This window comes from Apaloderma vittatum, unplaced genomic scaffold (assembly GCF_000703405.1).
Source record: "Apaloderma vittatum isolate BGI_N311 unplaced genomic scaffold, ASM70340v1 scaffold15921, whole genome shotgun sequence".
NCBI classification, from domain to species: domain Eukaryota; kingdom Metazoa; phylum Chordata; class Aves; order Trogoniformes; family Trogonidae; genus Apaloderma; species Apaloderma vittatum.
In genome coordinates this window covers 340-27,097 of record NW_009700914.1, presented here as the reverse complement: position 1 = coordinate 27,097, position 26,758 = coordinate 340, and the positions used below count along the sequence as shown (strand labels likewise).

The following is a 26,758-nucleotide window of genomic DNA, read 5'->3' as shown; positions in this document are numbered from 1 at the left end:
TGCTGTCTATAAAGGTTTTAATATCAGTATAAATAGGGCACAGTTACAAAAAACTGCAAGACTGGAGCAATGGAATTTTGACTTAAAAATCTCGAATGAGGCCTTGCTCTTCAGAACCACTCACGACACACAGACTGCGGGGTGAAGGGAAGGCGTGAGCACACATACACTGTCTTGCCTTGAACCACTCAGTACAAAAATAGCAGTAGAAAGATGGTCTCTGAATTGCTGGCTGATCCCTTGGTTGTGCCTTAACCGAACTCTGACTGCGAGGGAGAGGCAGATTGCACCTTGTGGTAAGAGCAGAGTTAATGCCCAGCGGAAAGTTTTTCTCCTCTCTCCATCCAGCCACAGCTTTCCCAGCTGAGGTACAAGCTATAAAAATAAAGGTTTTGACTGTTCAGCACACGTACCCGGCCAAGACACTCTAGCAGATGGAGCAAGCGGGCCGCGCACGTGGGCTGATCACCGAAGAACTGCCTCTCGGCTTTCCTTACATTCACTCTGCTACTGGGTTGCGAGAGGTCAACGGGATCTTGCTGCTGATGTTACAGCTCGGTTTACACCACTGCCCACACCAGGCCTCCCTCCCTTTCCCGGTCCTTGTTTCGAGCTCTGCCAAAGATGATGCCTTCTGCAGTGGATGTGAATCATTCTGCCGCCAGTCCTGAAAAGGGAGGCAGGGGCAGGACAGAATCTATCTCTGCACATGCCGGACAAAGGCCTGCACGAGCTGAAACAAAGGCTCCTGCCCCTCGGGACCCAGCTTAGAGGCAGACTTTCCTTGGGGAGAGGGAAGAACCCCAGTGGCAGGTGAAGAGGGACCACCACGGCGGAAGTAACGAGACAGGCTGGAGAGCAGTGTACTCTGAAATGAGAAGCATGTAGCAAGTCAGCCTCTTCCAAACATGTGTCCCTCTCCCTCCCCAAACAAGGTGCTGGTGGCAGAGGAACAGGCACCAGCACACACAGCCCAAGACACCCAAGGCTGTCAACTCATGCAGGGGAACGGGCTCTGCTGGGCAGCAAGAGACAAATGACCTTCTCCCACAAGGCTTACTTACACTGAACAGCGAGAAAGGACGGTACAAGCTGCTTACCAGCTCAGAGCTGAGCTCCTGTTTCATCCGCTGCTTATCCCGGGGGTGCACGGCTGGGTCTCTCAGGTACCGGACAGCCTGGGAGATGAGCAGGTAGAAACAGTTCTCCATTGTAAACATGAGCAGAGACCTGTGCAAAGAAACACACATCAGCAGGAGCCCAAAAGGTTTCAAGGTCAAATATTCTTAGAAAAGACCAAACACACAGGGTACGTAGGAGGGAACGCTGTTAGCGCTCACGTTCTGCTCAAGCAGTGATACCCAAAAGCTATGGTCGGCAGAGCAGAAACTCCTGCTGGCCATCACAAAAGTCTGATCTAAAAGTACTGATAAATAAGCAGCAAACAAATCGCTACACTTCATCTTAGGCTGGGAGGGCTTCATACAGCTTCCCCAAAAAAAGCCCTGCTTGGAGAGCTGCTGATGGGCTGGCAGAACTCCTTGGGTTCAGAGTGGACAGCTCTGAAGCTACACACGTGCCTGTAAACTTCAGCTCTCCTCTGAGAAGCACTAGGTTCTGCTTCCTGGCCATGACTAAATCAAACAGCTTGGAACTTACTTGAGGGTTTTGGTTCCCTCTTGCATATTGAGCCCTGCAGCCTGAGGGAAAGGTTCCTTCTTCTTATCCAGCTGAGAGGGGAGAAGAGAGAGGCATTAGAGACAGGAGATGCAAAAGAGAAGATACTCCTACTCTTCAAAACAGCAGCTGAACGAGTGGTCCAAGATCACTGAACTGCTGCGTTCTCCCACACAGAGAGATGGCCAGTACCTCTCCCAGCATGTTAAGGGCCACGTTGACTGTGGCGAGGAGGGTCCCAAAGGAAGGTGCAACATCTGAATCAAAGGCTGGTGTGGTGAAACTCAAAACGAAGAGCACGTTGTACTCTGCAAGGTCCAGTGACTGTGGAGAGGAAGGAAGAGGAGTGAGTGGCCTCTGAGGCTCTGAGCACGCTGTCATCACAGTAACAGAAAAACCTACTGTGCTTTTTGTATGGAGCACCAGAAGCGCTGAGACTATTGCCCAAATCTCAAGCCTACAGACAGAGCAGCAGAGAGCGTTCTGTACTGCACAGTCAGGCTTTATGGCTCTCCTGACATGAAGGAACCGCCTCCAACTCCCAAGCCGTACAGTTTGCCACCAAGTGGCAAGCTCAGGTCATGACTGTTTCCAGACCGCTTTCAAACACTCGGGTGCATGTACCTGGAGGCGGGAGGTTTTCTCAAGAGCACCATGGCTGAGGACACAAACTCAGCTGCGTTACCAGCCTGCTCCAACAGTTACACGAACACAGCACTGAGCAGGTCACACAAACGCTCAGCCAAGCCGCTCACTGCCCAAATCCTCACGGGAGTTCCTTGTGTCCTGCCTCCCTGCTTTGTGCGGCACAACAGCGGACAGATGCGTGGTGGGGTCACTGTCTCAAGCAGGACAGGCTGTGCCTCACTACACAGACCCAGAACATCCCTTCAGATGCTGGAAACTCCCCCCTTCAGGGAGCAGCCCCCCTCCTCTTTCTCTACCTGATCGAGGAGGATCTGGCAGACATCAGGGGTGAAATGGCGCAGGGCGGCAAGAGATTTGCTGAGGATTTTCAGGAGGCTGTACTGCACCGTGAGCAGTGCTTTCTGCTCTGCTGCCTCTGACTCGGGACTGGGATGTTTGGAGGAGGCTTGGGGATTTCGCTGCACTCGTGGAGTCACACTTGATGGAAGAGCATCACCATTTTTTGTCTGCGGAGAAAGAAAAAAGAAAGGCTTGAATACAGACACGATTACTTTGCATTAAGATGAATACTTTGCGGGGGGAGACAAAAAGCTATGACCAAAACGAATGAGGAAATAAGGCACCCAAAGCCTGTCACCTGCTAGAAGCAGGAGAATCTACGCTTCGTGTGCACCAGGGGAGCACTGCATTGCAGGGAGGCAGCTGCAGAGGCTATTTAGATTCCACATTCCCGAAAAAGAATCTCTAATCACCACACCAAGCCTTAGCCATGCTGGAATAGCAACACATCAGTAGCAATGCATCATCTCCACCTCACGAATCTAAGGACTCCCCAAGAACAGAACCTGTCTCTCTTGAACAAATCAAATCAGACCAAGGACACCAGGTCAACAGCAGCTTAATTACTGGCACTACAGAATATTACAGCGACGCAGCCTTCTTGCTGCAGTGTAGGCAGCTACAAAATAACAGCACCATTCAAACAACGGCTGCTGTTTCCCTAGGTCTGGCTTTACACAGTCCAGAAAGAGTAGAGCCCCGACTACTCTTTGCACATTTTTTCGCTGTGTAGAAATGCAAATCCCCACTATTGATGATTGTCAATTATCACCACTAGGACTAACAACAATCAATTCAATATCCAAGAGCCTGGATATTGAATAAAATTTGCCTTTTAACAGGGAGCACGGGCATGCAACACTCCCAACAGCTCAGCTTCCAGTCCCCATCCTCACCTGCAGGTAGTGCTGGAGCATTTTACGGCTGTGCAGGAGGGAGGTACAGGCCTGACACAGGTAACACAGATTCACCTGAAATAAAGCAAGAGAGAAATTTCTGAAAAGCTCAAACCCCATCTATTTACAACCATTGGCAGAAGCTAGAAAATCTAGTGCAACACAACACTTGTGATCTAAAGGATGAACATAGTCTCTTGATCTGCCAGTATTTTCTCGGAGTCACCTGGCACCGAGAACTCAGAGCAAGACATCGAACGCCCCAAGTCATTTTCCCAAGGTACCATGTGTCTGTCCCCAAGTTATCTTTCCTCCTTCAATTAAGACACGGTACTGACAAAAGAGACATTTAAATGACCTCAGCAATAGTTCCTACTGAAAGAGCAGCAATAAAAATACGATATAATGCTATTTTCTCTCAACACAGGCAAATCCCTGAGCTTCAAAGCAACATGCTATCCACAGTGGCATCTTGATTCCTACCTGCATATCCCTCATAAGCTGTGGCAGGTGGAAATGCCACTCCTTTGTGAAATTTGAGAGCTGAAGAATGAAGCCAACGGTGTGATCAGCCTCTTCCAGACAGGCCAAGCTCTGTACTGTCCGTACTGCATTCAGGCACTGGAAAGGACAAATTAAATCAAGGCTATTACAGTTAAATCATAAAAAGCCCATTCCGTGCTCTAGAAGAAAAAGCTAAAGGATGAAGAGGATCTGCCCTTATGGACAGAAAATGCATTCATGAGCACAGTCACACAGCCCATGGGTCAGACTCAGAGCACTTTATGTGCTTTTCACAAGCTGTGCTGCCATATGAGAAGACAGCTCTTTGTCCCAGGAGCAGGCTTATAAACAGGGAATTCAGCACGTGTGTACAAATGGGAGTCTTCAGCAGGTCTGCACCGACACAACCCAGCCAGTCCAGCTATTTCCATATGGCTGGACATGAGAGCTTGCTGACCCAAACAGTGATTGAACCCCAACCACAACATTTATGACATCTGAGCAAGGCTGAGCAGAAGCCACCTCCAAGAAGCTCACACTTCCCAGAGCAGACAGCCACAAACCCATCACACTCATTTTGGCTACCGTGTTGAGTAGGCATAAGAAAAACACCCGTAGCAAAGTTATAATCCCAAGAGTAAACAGGATGAACTGACAGCGACTGCCCAGCTCTAACAAGTGCCATAACCATCATCCCTGCCTGAGCAGCTTGTATGTTCTGTCCTTCTCACACTGCTACTGCCAGTGTAAATCTTTCTGAGGCAGAAGCGTCTTTTCAATGCTTCCGCACTTTCTGACGTGTTTCCAGTGCTACTGCCGCACAGAAGCCAAGTGAAGCATCACAGGAGGAGTATGTGACGTACCTGAAGAATCCTCTCTTGATGGACACCAACAAAGTCCAGCGCCTCCGTCAGGAAGTTGTACCTGAGGGTTTTCAGAAGGCGCTCCATCAGCGACATGGAGAGACGATAGACCCCAGGCCAGGAGGGGGCATCCAGAGACTTTCGAGATGAAGCAGATGTCTGAACAAATAAGAAACAAAACCAAATGATTTATCTACACTGCTGCCCAGTGTGGCTGGGGCAGCTGCTGTCCTTCCCAGACCAGGTGAGCTCTGCTCCAGCCTGCGTGGCAGGGCCTGGCACACTTTCCTGGCGTATCCCCATCCAGAAGTAGGTAGCACCTACCTGAATGGCTCCGTTACTGCTGAGCTGGTACACGCTCAAGAGGGGCAGGCAGACACTCTGTGTGACACCAGCACCAGCCACCGCTGCGGCTCCCTTCAAGACAAAGAACAAGCTACTGTCAAAATCTGCACGTGTCTCTGCTCTCTCACAGTAAAGAGACTTATTTTGCATAAGATAATCCCGTTCTTTTCATTGTCACCACTCTATTAGAGAACCTTCATCTACACACACTTCTACGTTGTTAAAAACTCAATATCAAGAAAAGCAACACTGCTCTTCCAGTGAAATCTAACCTGCCGAACCGTACTATGAATTTCACTTGGGTATCAGCTTGTTTGGTACATACATGATCTCTGAAAGGGGCTCGCTTTGCAACAACATTGCTTTCACCTAAAGCCTCACACAGAATTGAATTTGTAATTGATAAATACTACTTTATTGCAACTAATGAGAAAGCAACACTTAAATCTCTTTTAACTGGGGGTGTGTGATTTCATTGCAGAATACATTAAGCAAAAGTGCGTGCTTACAGGTCTGCTCTGCCTGGCTCAGCTATTCCACCCGAGACATCCCCTTACTGAGAAGAACAAGGCAAACTGGGCGAGCGTACTCACCGGTCCTACAGCTTGCCAGCCTCTAAAAACCCCTTCACCTACAGATCACTGTTCAACTGCATCGCAGACAGAATAATGAGATATATGGTTCCTATTAAAAAATGCACAGCTGTACGCTCTCACTTCTCCGCATCTCTCACCTGCTGAGTCCTCGCTAAGGTCAGCAGTAAATGCAGCGTGGCCTCTGTGAAGTGAAGGTTTTGTTTAACTCGCAGGCTGATCTCCAACGCGGCAAAGATAGTAGGAAGCACAGGGACTTTCCTCGTAATCTGCAGCCAGTAGTCCCCATCATCATCAGCCTCACAGAGCTCTTTAGCCAGATGCAGACCCAGAACACACACCTGCAGCAAAAAGGAAAGGAGAACGAGGTATAGGCTTGACAGGGGACCTAGAAAATCTTAAAAGCATTTCCTAACGCGATCTAAAGTTCAATCATTCTCAGAATCATAAATTAAGGCACACAGTATCCCACACATCACACTCCGTGCACTTCCTCACTGCATTAGCAATCAGGACAATACTTTTGAGGACAGATCTGAAAGAGAGGGAGAGACAGCCAACTTCCCAGTCTGACGTGTGCCAAAAAGACGCGGAGTAATTCTGAACTAGAAACTGCCAACACTTCCTTTGAAGGCAGCAGGCTGCAAGGGCAAGCTGTTCCAGACACACACGGCACTTGTCTACAGAGAAAAAACATGGCTGCAAAGAAGATCAACAGGTCTTTTACCCCATCTCGCTGGTCCTTGTGTTTAACTCGGGAGGCATCATCTGTTTCCATGCTGTCCTTGTCATCTGTAGCATCTCCCAAGGTCAGGCTGTGTCGAGTCTGATCGAAGAGCGCAACGACCTCATCCTGGAGCGTCTCACACACGCTCAGCACCAGCTGCGAGTACTGCGGGATCTCGTTCACTGCGGCACACACAGAACAGGCAACACTCAACACACGGTCCTTGTACTTGGCTTTCCAGTTTAACTGGTAACATCACTGGGACACGTTTCTTGGGAGTTAGTATTTATTCTATTTTCATTTCAAAACTGACAAAACAGAACTGTGACTAAGCTAGATGATTAAGTCTAGAAAGATATAGTAAGAGATTAGATGGTCATCTGTTGTTTTACCAAGAAGTTTCTAACTGCTCATTGCATTTCCAGGTTGCTGGTACTGGCCCATGTAGTCTATGTTCTGTAAATCCATATAAAAGTTGCATTCTTATCAAAACCATTAGTAAATTGCATTACCTTTTACTAGCATGACTGGAAACTTAAATTCAACAGCAAAGCAAAACACATAAACACAACTCAATCCTCCGCTTCCTATTTATTTGCCAAAATATATGGGCTTGCAGAGCCCGGGCAGTGGCACAAGGAACACTCAACAAGGTGAGCTGGCACATTTCTCAACATCACAGTTGCCGCCGTGTGACTTGTACAGGTTAACACCTCTCAGATTGCACTGAAGGTCTTCCATTGCCACTGCAATGGAAGATGCCCCGCAAGCAACAGAGGTAATGACCAGACTAGTTTCTTTGGTTTGTAAAAAATTGCAGTCTCAGAAGACTTTCTTGTGTTCGGGTCTTTTGTTGTCTCTAACTAGAAATCCACATCAGAATCTAAGCTCTGCAGTCACTCTGCTAGACGGCATTACCCGGGTGTCCTTCCCACACCTGCTGAGCTGTTTCTAAACAGGCATGGGAACCCTGTCTTGTCTCTGTCCAACTACCAAACTCCCGGGTTACTGCTGGGGAAAGAAAACAGACGGGAAAACAGCCATGGCAGCCCTGCTCTTCACATTTATACATACACCACCTCACCTTTCATTTCCTTCATTTGCAGAACAGTGATAAGAGCCGAGAACACTTTGGCTTTGGTTTTCTCCATCATCTGCTGATCTGCCTGTAGTACTCCCTCCAGAATCTGCGTCAAGGAGTTTATGATTTTATCCACAGAACCCAACTCGCTGACAACAAAAAGGGAGAGCTCTTCAGATTAGACAAGATCCCTCAATAAATATATTGGCTTGACTGAGCTGTGTGGATCATAAGTTATACGATCCGCACACATAAAAGCAGTTTTTCCAAGTAAAGTTTAAGTCACCACCTGGATATCACTAAAGACATTGCACAGCCCAGCGAGAATGCAGGACTGACTATCACAGAAACTTTATTGATGCGCTTTTCACCAGCAAGCGAAAAGCAAAACTCTAAACGTACTCCTACAAGAGATTTCAGCAACAACCTACAGTCATGTGCCATCCCAAAAGAGAATTCTATTATAAGGCTTCAGTTTCCTCCCCAAATCACTAAGGGACTCTCACTAGAGTAAAGCCCTTGAGCGTAACATCCCAAGTTTTCATATTTGGCAGTGACTAACAATTATCCAAACAAAACACTCACCTCTTCCACTGTTTGAGCAAGATCAGAACAAGAGTACACAGCATCGACCCCAGGTGCAGACACGATACTGACATGGGAACTAGGAGCTGAGAAGAAATACTGTGAGAGTTACAGCTGCAACAGTCACGTGTACCAACACTTAAGAAATCCTCAGCCCAAGCACTGTCACCGAATGACCAGCTTTGCTCCTCCTCAGCAGCACCGAGGGAACCAGAGTCGGCACCCTCCACACGGTCACTCAGTGATGCCAAGAAGGACACACACAAAAGAGTTGTAAGGAGTTCATCAATTCAGGGAGAGACAATTTGTTTCAGCCCAATTTCACAGGTTCTAAAAAAACCTACGATGGCAAGAAGCTGTAGAAATAGAATTCCTCATAGGAGAAAAAAGATGAGCAACCGGAAAATTCAAGAAGTGACAGGAAGTACCACCTACCAAAACTCTGGTCCCATTCAGCACATCCAGAAACAACTGCTGATGAACTGCAGAATCAGTCAGATGCATGATATCCGCCTACGACACACAAAGACAGAGATCAATCAAGCACAACAAAAAATGCACCTTCTTAGCAGTCTAACACCAGCCAACTGTTTTAATTTGTTAATTTAAGAATTCACCACATTTTACAGCTGCTGAATGATGCAGTTTTACAGAAGACATTGAGGTATTACAAAAACAGCTGACAAGAAGTCGGCAATGACTAATTCCCCTAAGGGTACAGCCCTGCCTCACTTGACTCAGCAAAATCTCTTCAGGATTACAGAACTACTTCAGAACTGCTGTAAAAAAATAAGTACTGACTCCCTCTTCTGCTCAGGCAGAAAACAGGCTCATCTTGACCAAACAGCAAAAGACCACCCACTCTAACGCCTTGTAGCATGTTTGCGCCAACTCGTGTTGCAAGGATATACACAGAATCGACACTAAGCTCAGTCCAGTCTTCATCGTGGTTTAGCTGGCCCCAAGAAAATGATGTTGCATTATTCAAAACATTAATCTGAGATTATCATGAAAGATAAAAGGCAGCTCTTACATGGCTAGTAGAGATGATCAGCAGCATCCGCCAGGCGGAGATGAGCATTTGATATTCTGTCATGGAGGCGCAGGTGCTATCCTCCATCTCTGCCACGTGACACGCCAGTAACTTCACGTACTCCGACCAATAGGCAAAGCGCTTTTTGGTGGAGAAATTCTTCAGCGTGTCTTTCAGGGACTGATCCAGTGAGCCCCTGACCAAATCAAGAGGAGAAGTTATCTTCATTTATTCTCTGGTCAGAAGATACACTTCTTCTGAGATGCAGGTAGGAAAGCCAAGGACACAGCTTGCAAGGGAAGGTTATTCCACACATTAGACCTGCACAGGGAATCCCACTTTTTGCACCAAATGGGAAGGAGAAACATGATCCCTGAAGAAAACTTACAATTCTCATTTTTTTTAAGCAGCGATTTTAGTTAATACTGACTTTTCAAAATATTAAAGGGCAGCTATGTTTAGGAAAACAAAACGAATGGTAGAAAACTACCAAAATGTTATTCAGCAATCAGTACAGCAGGTGTACTTAGCTTAGTTCCCAACTAGTTTTAATAAATGCTGTATAATCCCATTCCAGGATACAAGGGAAACACTAACATTCTCACCTACAGGCTGCAGAAAGGCTGCAACATCTCTTTCTGCAATTGGTGTGTGCAAGAATCGGAAACGCGTGCATGTTACTTGTTTATAAATCACTGTTCCTCTCACATTTTCACAAGATTACATGTCCTTTTTAACCTCAAAGCCTACATGGTCTAGCAAGATTTAACACACACAGTTTAGATAATTAAAAAGTACAGGGGCAAGGAAGAGACTACCAAAGACTCACTTGACAACGTAGTAGATCTCCAAACAGATGATTTTCATGATTAAGGCACAGGTATCCAAGACACTGAGCTACAAAGACAAAAAAAAGAAAAATCTGAGCACCTAGCTCTGCTGGGTAAGTGGAATTCTGATTTATTCCTACAGTGACTGATAATTTGGTTTTGCAGGAGACTTGTCTCTCCCACAACAGCAACAGTTACTCATCTGAGCAGGGGAAGAATGCTGTGTTCACAGCGGCACTCAGAGTGTGAGGGCGCAGGACTTTCATTATGAGGGGAAAACTCCCATAGAAAGGAATAATAACAAGAACCTAATTAATTCCTCTGGGATAGCAGTCAGCCTCAGCTATGTCTGAAAAAAAAGGAGTTTCTTAGGCCAAACAGCATGTGGTGTAGCGGGACACACTACAGAGAGCCTGCCTTCCAAAGAGCAAGTGTTACAGCACACGCTAAGTAACATCTACTTTTGTTTCATATGCGAATAAAGAGCAGAGAATTTCAAAAGACAGCTCATGGCTGTACAGTCTCTGCAAAGCCAGAAAGCATTCACTTCACCTCCTGCCTGTGTTTAAACCACTTGATCAGACATCTTTTCAGAAAACTGCAAGCAGAGGGAAGAGCCACATGCGTGACTCAGACATCTTCTCTGAGAAGTACACAACTACCTTCATTTTGTTTGGGTCTAACTCACCTCTGACGATTCTGAAGGCGGAGGAAGGGTCCCAAAGAGGGGACTGGTTAGATTTTCCCAAAATTGTGGCCTAAAAGATACAGAAGTAATGCAAGTTATCTCCCCCATGCCACATGCCTAGCAGCATTCTGACTGTTCTCAACTTCATAGAAAATATGTTTTTGTAAATTCAAGCTTATATGGCTTTGTATAAAAGAAACTTTGTATTAAAGAAAGAAATATATTTGCTTCTGAACGTGCACATAGGAGCTTCTCTTCATCCTTCCCAAGAGACTAATTTCAAAGCCCACACAAGGCATACCCTTACCATGGCACACAAAGACTGAGATGCAAATGTCCCCGAGAAGTCTGGCAAACCAAAGAAAAAGCATTTCAGGAGGAGGCAAGGAAAATGCATCGTAGAAAAACAACAACTCACTTTGTCCGCAGAACTAGCATGGCGCTGTCTCGACGGTCCTGCCATAGAGCGTGCAGGAAGGCAATGGCAGCACGGTGCAAGAGGGGAGGGCACCAGTACCTCTCCTGTTGTTTGGAGTCTATCAGCTCTAAGACTACTTGGAGGCAACTCCACTCCCCTAAGCTGAATTCCTAAAGAAAAAGGAAATAAGAGAGGTTACATCGCCACACAACCACGATGCAGGCAGCTATTAAAACAGGACGTGTTCGATTCCACTTGAACATCACACAGCCAAATACATCTTCAGTACATGATGCATCATATATTCTGTATAAGACCGCGAGGAATGAAGTCGTAACACAAGAGTGGGTATTCTGAAAAACTAGTATTGGCTGTTGCACCACAGTCTTTAGCTTTGTCACCACCTGGCCATGGCCAAAGTCAAAAGAGGGGGCCACAGATCTTTGGTCTGACCCAGTAGATGTTAACTTGGGGAAAGATTCTCTTTGGTTATAGGGAAAACTGGAACTGAGACAGAGACACATCCATTCATTGCACACACAAGCTTGACATTAAGCACATCATATTACATGAAAGAGCTATCAGTTTTTAGAGACAAGTGCCGTAAGACTACACAAACGCTACAATTAAAGACTAGTGAGTCCTCTGGCAAGTATGTGCTATTCTACCTTTGACCCATCGCTGCCATCCTTCACTTCCAAGTTGAGGAACAGCTCAATGAGCCCAGGTTGCGTCTCCACAGCAACTGTGAGGAACTCCAGTATCATGACCTTAATCCGCATGTCCTCGATCTTGCTCTGCAGGCGGGTGAGGAAGGCATCACGGATGGCAGCAGCATCACTACCAAGGCAGGCATAGACAGACATGGGAGCAACCTGAAAAAGGAAAGAAACATCAGGAGAAAAAACAACCAAACTCTATAGAACACTTCTTGTCTATATAAAAGGTGATTTGCATTTCAAACCGAACCTCCAAAACATTTGATACTAAATCTATGAACATAGGTGAGGGAACTCAAAAGTAAGGTGTTTTAGTTAAGTGGGAAGAAACTTGCAAAGTGATCCAAATTTTCCTCTTTGCCAATTCTGCTCTATCCCTCCCCTACTACTCAAAGGTTACAACAAAACTGGAAAAGAGAAAAACAGTTTTGGAATAGCGTTTCTTGAAATAAATAAACTCAGAGCTGGATTTATGTGCTTTAATAAAACTGCAAGAACATTCCCAGAAGTTTAGTAGCCTAAAATGCAAAGTTGAAAGCTCCCAATGAAAACTTAAATAGGATCTTCTTCACAGTAAGATGTTAAAGTTCCAGTGAAGAAGGTGTAGGAACTACATTTACGAGTGTGACTTTCTAAAGCTGCTCAAAAAAGAGGGTATAGGTTAACCAGAGATGCAAATACTTTGCAGAAAACACCCAACTCACATGAAGCTTCTCAGTGAGATGTTAAATGACTTTTGAAACAGCAGAAGATTACATTAAAGAACTGAAGGGCCCTTTAAGTGACTTTTAACGTGCTCTGCCTTACAGCTGTCAGCTCTCACCACCTCCAACTGACTTGTATAAAGCTCCCTGATAAAAAAAAGCGTTAAGAAATTGTCTTGAAAGAATTTCCATAGTCACAAGGCCAGAAGCAAAGAAGCACTTGTGTGCGTCTCATCTTACCGTGGCCAGGCGCTTGAGCAACTGGATGGCCAGGCGTGGAAGTGCAGGGTCATGCTTATGGTAGATGTATTTGGCCAAGACCGCAATAAGATTATTTCCATGAGCACCTGGAAAGAACGCAATTAAAATCAGAGACAAAAACCCCTGCAACAATATGTAACTATCTACCAAATAATGATTTCCATAGCAGCAGGTGAGAACTAGGTCAATCTTCTGAAAGAGTAAGGCATGGGCCCAGCCAGAGGTACTAACAGCAGCTGATTTACTATATTCTGTAATTACACCCGACTTGTTACAAAGCAGCAAACAACCAGCCACATTTGCTTAAAACTTTAGAAGTGACCCCAGAGAAGAATGCCTCTGAGGAGGATGTCATGGTTTAAGTCCAGCTTCTTGGGAAAACTAACTCTGACCCAGTCAAACCCAGGACAGAGGGAGAACAGGCCTTTTCACATCGCTAGAAATTACTTTTTGGAGCCTTGAAGTCTTAACTACTGTTTGTAGTGAGCTACATGCTATTTGCCAGCAACAGAAAAGCACTGCTGCCCAGAAGAAATACCTACCGTGCTGAGTAAGTGCCTGTTCTAATGGAGAGACCACACTGGAGGGGGGTTTCAACCGGATGACGTTATTGGTAACGGAGAATGCGAGCTTAACTGTTTGGATCAGCAGCTGACCTTGGCCTTGGGACTCGTCACTGTGTTTCCAAAAAGAAACCAAAGTAAGTAACTGGTTGACGACGGACATTTATTATTTGCACAACGTTCAAAGAGGAAATTCTACACTTTGTCAATCAGGGGTTCTAAGACATTTTTACTCAGTCATGTCACCACATACAAGTTGCTGAAACACAAACTGAGCACATTTACACCCCTGGGCATGCTCCAAATGTAATTTAGAAACAGACAACTAAACAAGTGCATGAAACGGAGAGCGTAGAGCAAAGACAGTACACGGACCTGGAGCAAACACACCTCGTTTCTCCAGACCACACAACACAAGGCAGGCTGCCACAGCGAGCCGCTACACCAATCCCCCAGTAAATGCAACCAAGTCACTGCTACATTTCGAATATCATTTGCTTCTTTCTTCATGCTACTGAAAGGAAAACACACCACTCACCTACTAGACTGGGAGGCCATTACCATATCGATAGTGTCCACACCGATTCCCATGATGTTGATCACAGCCTGCCCTGCTTCAGTGTTGGCCAGGCTGAAGACGCACAAGGACTGAAGGCTGGGGGCGTTGCTGCGAGACACGGACAGCACAGGACATCACCACGAGCAACACTCACAGCATCTTCCCACCTAGCACTTTGAAAACTACAACAAACTAACCTCAGTTTCTACAGCCCCACTGACCCCTGCAGTATTCTCCTTTCTATTTTCTTCAGAGCAGAGGCACCAAAGTGGGTGGCAGTCTGCCTCAGGAAATATATTTCACTGGTTTTTTCCACCAGGTCTTCTAGAAACCAATGTGGTGTCTCTGTTCCTAATATTTTTCTACCCTTCCTGTGCTCAGTAACACAGAAAAGAGCTGAACACAGTATCACAGAACAACACCAATTCTCTTCTAGTCATTTGCATTCAAAAACCAAAACCAAATGACAGTGAGTCCTGCACCAAAAGGCAGGCTAGCACAGATTTGGAATTTATCACCTCTCTTACCTACTGCGAGGATCCATTTCAGTGCATAAATTCAGTATAGCATGGATCAACTGCAGAATCAGGCATCCTGAAACAGAGATGAAATGGACTATTCAGTTATTGGGAAGATCTGTTGCCTAGTTCCTGTTATTTTCAAATAAATCACAGCATTTAGAAATACCAGCAGATGGGCAAAGCAAATCCCAAATGGCTGCTAGAAAGGGTATGATGAAAAGGAGGAAAAATTCACATATTCTGTCCGAGAAGACAGGTGATCCTTTTCATCCCTTTCTCCACCTTCTCTCCCCTTCAACATCCTTACCAATTTTCTCTCTCACTCCATGACAGTTATAACGCCACTTGTGGTAATTTGGTAACATCTCCTTCAGGACAAACACAATGCAGGGCACGAGTCCTTGGCTCTGGGTGCTACCAAGTTGTCCCTAGGGGAAGCAGAAATGTTTTTGTCCCCCTTCTGGTTAAAAGGACATGAGACCTCTTGCAGAAAGACAGGCCATATATCTTTAGAGTGTGAGAAAACTATCATGCACGGAGACACAGATTTGCAAGCAACTTCTTCTGTAGATCAGATAAACCAAAATGTTTTTTTCAAGGAATAAGATTAGAGAGGAAACACCAAGAGCAGCACAGAAATGTCACCCACCATATTTCACTCTCCTGTCAGAACAGCTTACAGCCCAGTTCCCATACAGATCATTGCAGACGCACTCACCCGGACCAGAGTTGTGATGAGGTTCAGGAAGGAGATGGTGACGCCATACTCGCCCTGGGGCTGTTCTATGCCCATCAGTAGGTTTCCATAGCCGCCAGCATTCATTCCCTCTGCACTGTGGAAAGACCAAGAGGGTTGATTATATCAACAGCAGGATTCTGACATGAGTGAGAGATGTCAGACGCACAGATTTCCCACTTGCAGAAAGTTCTTAAGACATGTTATGAATGTGTTAAGCCAGGAAAAAAAAAAAATGCAGAGGGGAGATCATAACTACCTAATCACATGATTCATACTGGACACCGGGTTGGCAACAAACGGTAAGAACCCCGTATGGTGAAGGTCAGTCCAAACCTGCAAGAGAAAAAGTGCAGATATTCCCTCTCATTCACATCTAAACATTTACTAGTTCTCAAACCCAGCAGGTCATTTCCTCACCTTGGCTGGCATCCGAGCAGCCAGGACTGTCAAACAATTGACACAAGAAGCAATAACATCCACAGGGGGAGAGATGACAGTTGTTAGCCTACGAAAGAGAAATAGTATGTATAAAATACACTGCCACCTGTGGTCTAGCCTGTACACCTGTTTGGTTTTTTTAACCAAAAAGTCTCTCTCTCACTGAAGCACACAAGTACGAAATCTAAGCAGATAGAGACACGACAGTTTGCACTTTCAGTCTAGACTTGCCACCTCCCCCTCACAACCGAGTCAGATCAATTTACTGCAAGAGGCAAGGCTGGCAAGTCAGCGGGTTGTTACAGAAAACAATAATTATGCAGCAGAACATCAATTCCCAGGCAGTTAACACTGAGACGAAAGTTAATAAGTACAACTGTTTTAATACCTGGAAGTTACTGCTAATGATATGTTTTATTTCCCCCTCATGTAAGTACAGCTACCAATAAAAAACTGCCTTTAAATGAATAAAATTGCACAACATTCAGCGAAGAAGTGCAAGTGGGGCCGTTCTGCTGTATCAAAGCATCAAACAGCGCGTAGCCAGAACAGCTGCAAGAACTGAACATCAGTCTCAGGGAGTTCAAGCACCGAGACACGCTTCCTGCAAAGCTCTTGGCAAAAGTAGTAATTAGCTGCTCTTCCAGCTCATTGTACCTTCCCTGTCGTTAGTGGCACCACGCTGGTCAGGGACTTACCTCTGCAGGAGCATGTAGATTCGTGACGTGATGGGCAGAAGGCAATCTGCTATTGATACATCAGTGCTGATGACTTTATGAACCAGATCAATTATCGGCTTGACCCTCTGGCAATGCTGAATCACATCTGGATAAAGAAAACTAACACTAGAATGCGAAATCATACTTAAGCCGTAATCAAATCTGTAACAATACTCATTCACGCTGCCCACACATCCCCACAATCGTTCTCCGTGCCAAAACACATTTATTTCATTCATCTCAACTCTCCCCCCATTGAAAATTTATCTCATCTCACTACATGTTCTTGTGCTTTTGCAGTGAATTTTAAAAAACAGGTTTCTGGGAAAGTATTCCAAGCTCTTTCAAAAGTATTCAGAGATGCTCAATCCTACTACTAACCTCAAATAGATACCAATGAACAATTATGTATTCTCTTTTATAATCCCAGCCTGTCTCACCTGCTGTCGATACAACATGGAGCAGCATCTCAATCTCACAGGTAAACAGTGTCCAGCTGCTGTAGGAATACTCCCATCGTACCAGGTAAGCTCGATCATCCAGCATCACTTGGCCCACTGTTCCCTGAGGTATCCGCAGATTTGTTTGACCTAGTCCTAAAGATTAAAGAAGTAGGTGAAATAAAAGTCACAAATTTACCCACGAGTTAGAAGCCAGATCAGGAACTGGATTCCCCAAAGCACTGCAATAAGAAAAGGTTAAGTGTGGCTTCCTTACCAAGAGGATAGAGCAGCTTTGGGGCCTGTCTTCGCCAAAGAGTGCCATCTTCATGAGAGATCACATCGGGAGGTTTATGCTTGTACAGTTCGATATAGAAGGACATTTTATCCAGGAAACTGTACACCTGCACACAGAGAGAGCTTAAGCAACAGAGCCAAAGAGCCTGGGTTGTTTCTAGGAACGGGCAATTTTTCTTGACATGTGCAATATTCTTCTAATATGTCAATGCTACCAAAACCTTATTAGACAGCCCACATGTCCAGACAAGTCCCATCTAATGAATCAGCAACTTCTTATGAGTAAAGTACAAGCTGAAAAACTAGTCAGTAGCTCAATCTTCAGCCATTAGAGTGGGTAAGTTTTGTAAAAGCCAGAATACAGTGTCCTGCAACAGCACACGACTAAAAAGGAGCCCCGTTCCCTGTTCTTTGACAAAAGCTGAATGCCTGTTACTGAAGACTACAGTTGAGATAAGCACATGTAATAAAGCACTATCACACAGCATTTCATCTGTCTTGAAATAAATCATCTCCCAAATGCCAAGATCCTGTACCTTTTTTGCAGTAGATTTATCAGACACAAGGGCTTGGAGCAGCTGAAGGAGAGGAGTAAGAAGATGAGGGAACATCCCACACACACTGTCCAGGATAATACCCAGACCTGCAGTAGGTTCCTAGTGGTTGAAACAAAAAATAAATGTCTTATTATAGAAAAAAAAAAAAAGAGTTAAAATGGTCTCAGTATAGCACAAGGATACGGTTCCTTTTCAAGTTGTACATTTAATAATAATCATGCACAAAAGTATCACTCCAGTCCTTGCACAGACTAAAGCATGAGGCAGTGTGCAAGTACAAGGCAGGAAGTAAGACTGTAATGCATCATCCTAATTCTGTAACAACAAAAAAAAAAGCATGACACTTTTGCCAGCAGTTAGTTCAATCCTTGCAACCCCAGCCCTCATTTAAACTATCACCTATATTAAAACTTGTTCCAGTATCCTTCAAGAGTAAAGCCAAGGCTGTACCTAAAAGGCAGGAAAGGGCAAAAGCAAATCAAAGACAGATTAAACTGAACACTAGTTCCTCAAGCCCTCCTAGAAACTAACTAAATACGATCAGTCTGCTCCTTTCCTTAAAGGGGATCGTTTATCAGGTTTTAGTTATAAGCAAGGTAGGTCAAAGAAGCTGCAAACACACTCACTGTCTTCCAGAAGAGCTGAGGAATGCTGGAAGCTGCCAGGACTTCACATGCAGCATCAATTATGTCCTTCAAAGGAAGAGAGGATGGAGAAAATAGATGCTACTTTACACAGGGGGATTTAATCCAAACAAAGTTCTGCCACATCTAAGTTTCGATGTTTACTAGCCAAGATGTGTATTTCCTTTAGTCGAAACAGAAAGAAACCCCCAACACACCCAAACCCCGAACACACATTCCTTATTATGAATGGACTGGCCAGGACAAATATGTTCACTACATGTGCAAAGGCTTCTCAAACTTGGGAAGGGCATATGTATTTCCATTGCTTTGGAATCGACAATTAGTTTCAAATCCATTGGACTTCATGTGCAAAATACGCTCTTTCATCAGCCAGTCTGCAGAGATGTTTACCAAGTCCGCACTGTGTAAGTGCAGCAGGGAAACCAGCAAATCGCTCTTTTAGATCTAAGTCACATAAAGTTTGTGGTCTCAAATGCAGGATTACAATTTAATAAAAGTAATTAGAATCAGGCTATTTTAAACTAGGTAATGGATGCGATGAGCCTTACCTGCTGATTGCCCAGCGTATGTAATTCCAGCGACGTCAGGACAAAGGACAGAAGTCCATAAATACACATACAAGCCGTGCTGGCAGTACACTGGAAAGAAAGAAAGAATACATGAGGTCATTACAGGAAAAAATACGAATAAGAGAATATAGTGTAACTCTACTTAGTCTGCTTCACAATCTGAGTAACTGCCTTCTTCATACATCCTTGCTGCAGGCAGCAGAGGGGCAGCAAAAGAGGAAGCAGTCGTTAGTTAAGCTCCTAATTAACACAAAATATTTCACCACAATGAGAAATCTTGCCATGACCATTAGAGATGTAATTCCTCAACTTACAAAAGGTGGGGTTTTTTTTAATTCTTTGGGCATAAAAATCAGTTTCATTGCAACCTGATTACTAATCTTCACTGAAAATTAAATGATAAAACATGTTTTCCTGCATATTCTGTTTAAAATCAGATTTAGTTTGAAAGAGCATTGCTTCAGAATCATCACCTTTCCATCACATCTTTACATCAGCAGCAGGTAAAAACTTTCAAGAGCTTACGTATATAAGAAACTCACATTCTTCCCCCCACTGCTGAGCGATCGCAAAAGCTTTGTCAGATATGGGAAAACATTCAGCTGGATAGCAGTGCTGCCCATCCTCCTGATAATGTTTGCTGACTCCTCCGGGTTGACAGTGTGACGGAGCAGAGCCCAGGCCAAAAGCACGGGAGCGTGATGCGAGACATCCCCTAACTGCAGCAGCTGATTGTCCATCTCCTGTGCAGGCACAAGACAAAGGCAAAATAGCTGAGATCCAAAAGAAGTTCATCCTCAGCAATCATACAGCTGATGGGCCTTCGTGCTAACTCCCCCAGAGCCTGTCTGCTCTGCAGCACCAGTGGGGATTGCTATTAGGGTGGAAGTCGGGTTCGATATCAGTTTTGTATATATTTTATTATTACTCCCCTATCAGCACTATTATTCGTTTATAAAAAATGTTTAGTTTTCCTTTCCAATCTGTAAGTCACCCTGTCTCATTCCCTTTTGCTTCCTATTTTGGGAGGGAGAGGGATTAGAGAGTATCTGTCAGCATTTAGTGCTGGCCCAGTCTTAACCCTCGACACCTCAGATGTTCTCTGTCCTAAAAGCACTGACACTGCAAATGTTTTGTTTCATTCCCTTCTGGAAACTTCACAATGCTTATTTCTTAGCACACATCTTTCTTTAGAGAAAGGGCTGGGAAAACCAAGGAAATGTAAGGGGAAGAGGAATTATTTTGTTCTTATTTCACTCAGAATGCTACGTGGATGGTAGTTCCTAAATTTGGTCAATAAACTCAAGGATCAGAAACTTACAGGCACAAATTTTAAACAGCCCCACTTGGGTGATCACAGTTAGTTCTGTGTTATTAGGCCTGATGAGGGGTTACTCTGCTGGTGCTTTACCTGGTGGATGCGCTCGCTGTTGGCTAACTTGTGCTCCTCCGTCCTGTCGTCCAAAGCACGCTCATGGAGGGAGTCGATTTCCATGCCTTCCACCAGAATAAGAGCACTGAAGTAGCTAGAGGCAGGAAAAGAATAAAAACAAGTAGGTCAGAAATTTTGCTTAAGAATTCAGGGATTGTGGTGGGGGGCTAAACTACAAGTTGTCAAATAATGAACTCGTTTGCTTTTGTTCAGCTGTTCTTTGAAGCAATAAGAAATTACATGAAATAGCAGGTGCTGCAAATTTTTCCTGAAATGCCAGTATAGTAGATTAAAATCTTCAGAACTACCATTTCTGGTTGACCTGACAAAAAAAGCCACTGAAATTTGACAATAGCTTTTCTGCCTTTGTAACTCTCAGCCACATCACAGGATTTTCCTTCCCGCAGGCTCAGGTTACGTTCCACCCAGCAAAATGAAGACGGTGCTGCCAGTTGTACGCAGACCCACAACAGCTTGAACCGAGGCACCGCAGTTAACACCACAGGTCAGAGCGGGAGCCTTCATGCAGGCAGCAGCCAGACAACCAGCACAGGACTGTGAAGAAGCAATTTCACTTTGTCACTGGATCATCTAAGGAGAGGCACCATGTCTTCATTGTGGTTCTTACCAGAGACAAGATTACACAGCAGATTAAAAGTTAGTATATGGATACCTCTTTGCTTTAGAACCACAGCTTCATTTTGCCACAAACCTCCACTGTGACAGGAAAAGCCATTTTGCCTTCATTGCAGTACGCTTAACTTGAAATCGAGGTGATTTTAAGAGGCAGCAACAAGAATTACAAATGCTTTTTCCCTGAGGGAAACCAACGGTTTCACTCTGTACTCACTTTGCAAATCTACATGATACTTACCCAATACGATCCACCAGGTGATCCATGCTCTCATCCACCAAATGCCTGTTGGTTTGTCTAGTGCCAAATCCCTGTTCTCTGAACATCTTTGTAAATGCCAGAAGTTCATCGGGTGACATTTCGAAGTATGCATAGTAGAGGAAGATGACTTCCAAGAGCATGGACTGTTCACGGAGGCATTGCACAAACCAACGGGAAACCTGACGCTCTGTCTGCACAGGGAAAAGTTCCACCATCGGACGTCAAATCTCACAGGTCAGTCAAAGCAGTTAGAAACTGAGAAGTGTTGAAGCATTTCAAAAGGGTATGTAGCCAGGGGTTTGTAGCGATGGCAAGAAGAGCCATTACAAATGCAGCGTGCTGATGCAGAGACATTACGAACAACTACACCAAAACGGATCCGATAGCTTAGGGCTATCGGTGGATTTATTACAAGGAACAGTATGTTCCATGCAACACTTTGCTTCTGAGCAAAAGCGTGTTCTGTTAGAAAGAAAGCAACTTTTACTTTTCTTGGACCAGAAGAAATATCCTTTTTAACTGCACCTACACATACGCATTTTCCAAAACATTACATATAAGGTGAGACCTTTTAGTTTGGTAAATAATAGCAAGAAACAAAATACCATGAGATTTCCATGCGTTTCCCACGTAGGAGCTTCTGTTTTGTATAGCGCTTCAAACTGCTTCCGATAATTAGGAACTAGTTCCTTGTCCAACTTCTCAATACACTGGAAGTACTGTGCCTTAAATAAACAAATAAATAAACTTCTCACGTGTGCATTCAGGTACTTTCTACAATCATAAGTGGACAATTACTGCAAACCTTACAGATTTCTAGGATATCACAGGCAGGAAACAGTTCCTGTACTCACAGTGTAAGGGTGCCTCTCATCCTGAAAGTAAGTGAGGAGGTGGAGGACACAGCGCAGAATGCAAATCCTCTCTTCGTAGTAATAGTCAGCAAGCTGTGAATATACAGTATCACCAATACCAGTTTGGTATCGTGTCCAACTCCCACACACTTTCCTCTCCCGTACACGGCCAAGGCCTTCATCACAAGAATATGTAGTGCTCAAACATTACTACAAATGGAGCTTCAATAAAGTAGTTTTTATCTAAAAAAACCAAACTCACTTAATTAACTTTACAGAACTCAATAAAACATGCCCACAGGGACATGTCTATAATTGCACTGCTAAGTGAGAACACTTGGAAAATCCGAGAGAGAAGACCTCTCATTCCTCATCCTTATTATCCTTCGTCAGCTATGGTCACTAGTCTCCATTTCAATGTTATCACTTCAAACCACAATACACAAAACTACAAGGTTTGGAAAATGAGGGCGGGTACATTTTCCCAGTCAAATGTCCTGATATTAAACCTAAAATCTCCTTCCTGTAGCAACTGCTAACACTGTTCAAATCCATACACTCATCCCTCTATTTCAGAAGCATCTTCTAAAATCTGTTCTTTGACTGAAAGAATACTTCAATTACTCCAAGATTTTCTGGATCCATTGAAATAAAGTTGGTTCTCTGTCAGGAAATCTTTTCGACAGAAAATACAAATGGGAATGACTAACCTTCAGCATCAGAGCCTGACTCTGCCTTTCATCCTGAAGAACTGTCTGTAAGCAAAACACAACAAAATAAATCCACTGAGAAACACCTACTGACAAAATATATGTTCATAATAAAAAACCAAACACCAAACCTGAAATAAACAAAAGACAATTTTTCCTTCATTTCTTTCGGAAAGAACAGATTCCAAAAGCACTAAGCCAAAATACTCATTTTTAACCACTTACGTGTTCTTCATCGCCACTCACTCGCCTTCACAAATCTGTAGCTTTCCTGTACTCCCGCAACAGAGAGAGAAGCTGAGCTCCTGCAGAGAGACTCGAGCAGGAGGTACTAGAAAGCTCGGCCTGGATATCTGCTACCACATTTCCTTAAAGCATTGCGGGTTCAGAGGGGAAAAGCTACAAAGCCAATTCCAAATCAGAACTTAGACAAGTGTGTGACCATTTGCATCAACAAACTACTGGTATTAAGAAAAGATGTGGTGTAAACAGAATATAAATGGGAGCTATGGACCTTCAGGGAGTCCCTTGTTCCTCTGTAATCATCTTGAAGATAACACTGTAACAACTGCACACTCTGCTCTTCATCCAGACCCTGGAAAAAAAAGGAAAGAGATGCTCTGAAATGAATAAAAGGCAACTGAACTCATTGAAGATGAAGACTCTCTCCAAACATTCAGGCAAATATTCTTCAAAACAAGCAATTTCCAAAATACGCCAAAAGAAAACATCTGCATCAGGCAGATGCTTGCTTTAGTCAGCACTTCTGTTTAAAGCAAAATATGTAAGCTTTGATGTCACTTGGATGTACCCAGTTTAACTTAACAACAGGAGCGTAACAGTTACTTCAGTAACGTCACTGAATTCTAATTTTCTGGCTCGAAGGAACATAACCTGGCAGGTAAACAGATGCTGTTTTCGATACTGGCAACTGATTCACGGGACACCAGTTTTCAGCTGAGCATTTTCAGATGTCTCAGAAGAACCCAAGAAAGACTAAAAGTGGGTGACTGCTGCTGGAAATCCCTTTGCAGCAGAAAGGGATGTTAACCAGAAAATAAAAAAAAACAAAACCCAAAGCACCTCCAGGTCACTAACTGCTTTTGAAAATTTTGACCTACAGTCCCCACAAGTATTTCTACCACCCTTTAGATTATTTTGAAATGACAGGAGCTTAAGTTTGCCTGTATTCAACACCAAGAAGCTTACTTAAACACCAGAATCCCAGTAACAATGCATTCCAGTGCAAGGGTAAAAAATAATCAGAAAACACCTTCACTCACCAAGAACTTGCTGACCCTCAGACCCAACTCTTTCAGCGGAGCAGCTACATCTTTATCAGCTTTTATTTTTTCTGCTGAAGCAGTACTAAATAAAAAAGAAATTTTAGTCATAAAAAATGCAGCAATCCAAAGGAATTAGCTAATTAGGGTTAATCTCAAATGTCTCAGTTTCATTGGTTTAAATGGAACGTTTCCTTTTTCCTCAATGGCCTTTCAATATTTTTTACAATATTCTGCAGCCTTCCCACCAGATAAAACTCAGCATTGTCCACAATCTTATTACTATAATAAATGCAAGCTACATTCATTCCACCTTTTCTAATAAGGGAATGTGGATATCTTTCTGGGATGACTATCCCTTCTCCGCAGGCTACCTACTTGCACATGACTGCTGCAGCTCAGCAGCGGCAAGGGTTAATAGCTATCTAACAACAGCAACGGCAGCAGAAACTGCTGTTGCTTCTGGTCTGTATTTCATGCCCAAAAATGTTATGTGGATTAAGCGATTTCCCTTGCTACTCCTCTCCTGAAACCTTAACTCACCCAAGACAGTAAAAATCTATTTTCAGAGAGGAATATTCAATATAGTTGTCTATTTATCAGGGGACCCCATTTTAAAGGTTATTTTCTAAAATCAAGCAATTACCATACCTTGGTGGTTTATAGTACGCTAGTCCCTCTAACAATCTCTGCCAGTGCTTGTTCAATTCTGCCGCGATCTGTGCCTAAGAAAAGAACCAAATACTACTAAACAGATTCCTCAACATACACTGCCAAGTACTGGATTTGTTAAATTTAAGTGAAGCAAAGAAATTCCACCACCACAAAGAGACAGGAACAACACAAGACAAGCATCTATGATTCAGACTGATTCAAGGGGCATTATTGTACAAGGCAGATCACTGCCTCCCCTCATCACGGGAAGGGAGAGGCAATAGGAGGCAATGGACTGGGTTCAGAAACATTTGGATTTCCAACCTCTGGGCAAATCCTGAAAGCAGGGGCTCCGTCCCTGAAAATAAGGAAGCGGGCTGTACACCTCATGAGTACACCAGATCAGCCAGTCTAGAAAGCAGCACTTGTGTCCGCTCCAGAAATGGAGCCACCTTTTCACAGACACCCTTGCAGGTAGTTCATGAAGCAGCTATAAACAAGGAGGGGAAGAATGAATAAGTAGTGGAGGTAGAGGAACAAAAAAAATCACACTGAGGAAGACAGAAAGGCAGCAAAACATATTTTCACTAATATTCAGAAATGTAGAAATTGCATTTGGCCAGAGTCCGTTCAGAAGAACACATGGACTTACTGGTTCTCTTAAAGCTGATCTGCCCAGAAGAATCGTCCATAACTCTCTGCTGCTTCTGCAAAAAAAGCAAAAAGGCGGGGAGTGTTTTAACAACCAACACTTCCAGGCTTCCATTTAGCTTACACCTTTTCAAATCTGCAATTATTTCAGAACAGATCGCACTGCAACATGAGAAAAATTACTTAAGGCACATTAGTTTTCAGCTGAGGAGTTTCAGATGTCCTGGAAGAGCCCAGGAAAGACCCAAAGAGGGTGATAACTGAAACAGCAAGACTTGCAAGCAAACACATTTCTATCCGTTCACTAGATCAATCTGAATTTGCTACTTGAGTGTTTGAGGTTAGTAAAAAGAAACCTAACGAAGCATGGAGCAGTATCTTATTCCGTTACATTCGACAGTCTCCTCCAAACGAATTCTTCCATAACATTTTCATCCTTCACTCTAAGTAAAACATAAAACTGGGCAAAGTGAAAAAATTACAACGGCTTTACGCAAGGTAGAATGATTTGCTGCAGGTCTTCAGAACATTTACCCTTGCTGTCTTGTTTCTAGCCAAGAACTCTGCAGAGAAGCCAGTCTGCGCTATAAGGTATTACAGATCAAATCCTGACCCTGGCATACACATCCAGAAAAAGAAGTCTCCCTACAACAGCTCTGAAGAAAGGATGTTTGCCAAAAAGAGCATTTCAGGAACTCCAACAACTAACTTGTTAGCAATGTAACGCAAACAGGAGTTCACCACCACAGTTCCCCATGCGAAGACTGTCTAGAGAAGCAAAAACACTCATTGATTTACTTTTAGAACAGCATCATCAAAATAACTCACTACAGCAGCAAAAGTCATCTGCAACTTCCGACACACAGTGCCACTCAATGGAATGACAAGACCCATTATTTCCAGCACACTTATCAACATAACTTCTACCTAATTCCTCGACAGTTGGGTCACCTCCCTGGGTACGAGCTTACGAACTTCTGACCCGCTCAGCCACCACCTGTGGGCGGGTGAAACCTCTCAGAGCACCCAAAACCCACCGAATTTTACCAAGGATCGCTCTGTAGAACCGAGCACCAGCCCAGCAGAGCCGACCCTTCCACCTCCGTTGGGAACACACCAGAGCCGGGGGGCTGCCAGTCCAGCAATGATACCCCGAGATGGCCAGGGAAGGAAAGATGTCTACGCAAGCACACGGAACAGCGGTGTTCTTGTCCCCACTAGGCCTTACAGACAGTAATTTATAAAAAATTAGACACCTAAGAAGACGCCAGAGCATAAAAATCTACCACAAATGTCACAAAACGTGCTCAGGACAAGCG

At 44.2% G+C, this 26,758-nt stretch overlaps 1 protein-coding gene across 1 annotated transcript; it reads right to left on the bottom strand.

The window, feature by feature from the left end:
* On the bottom strand, positions 1–25,495 carry NUP188 (nucleoporin 188kDa; the record flags this gene model as incomplete). Its single annotated transcript, XM_009878954.1, has 43 exons — positions 1–868; positions 1,101–1,230; positions 1,660–1,730; positions 1,870–2,001; positions 2,622–2,831; positions 3,561–3,635; positions 4,044–4,181; positions 4,928–5,086; positions 5,252–5,344; positions 6,006–6,206; positions 6,593–6,774; positions 7,677–7,822; positions 8,259–8,344; positions 8,694–8,771; positions 9,292–9,487; positions 10,121–10,188; positions 10,810–10,879; positions 11,228–11,397; positions 11,896–12,102; positions 12,891–12,997; positions 13,454–13,587; positions 14,013–14,141; positions 14,561–14,627; positions 14,862–14,982; positions 15,273–15,387; positions 15,550–15,626; positions 15,711–15,798; positions 16,430–16,556; positions 16,891–17,046; positions 17,168–17,294; positions 17,724–17,843; positions 18,371–18,436; positions 18,940–19,029; positions 19,503–19,703; positions 20,372–20,486; positions 21,267–21,478; positions 21,893–22,012; positions 22,142–22,234; positions 22,852–22,896; positions 23,366–23,446; positions 24,135–24,219; positions 24,786–24,859; positions 25,441–25,495. Coding segments are annotated over 43 exons (5,188 nt in total), but the record flags the coding sequence as incomplete, so codon positions are not given.
* Between the last annotated feature and the right edge of the window lie 1,263 nt (positions 25,496–26,758).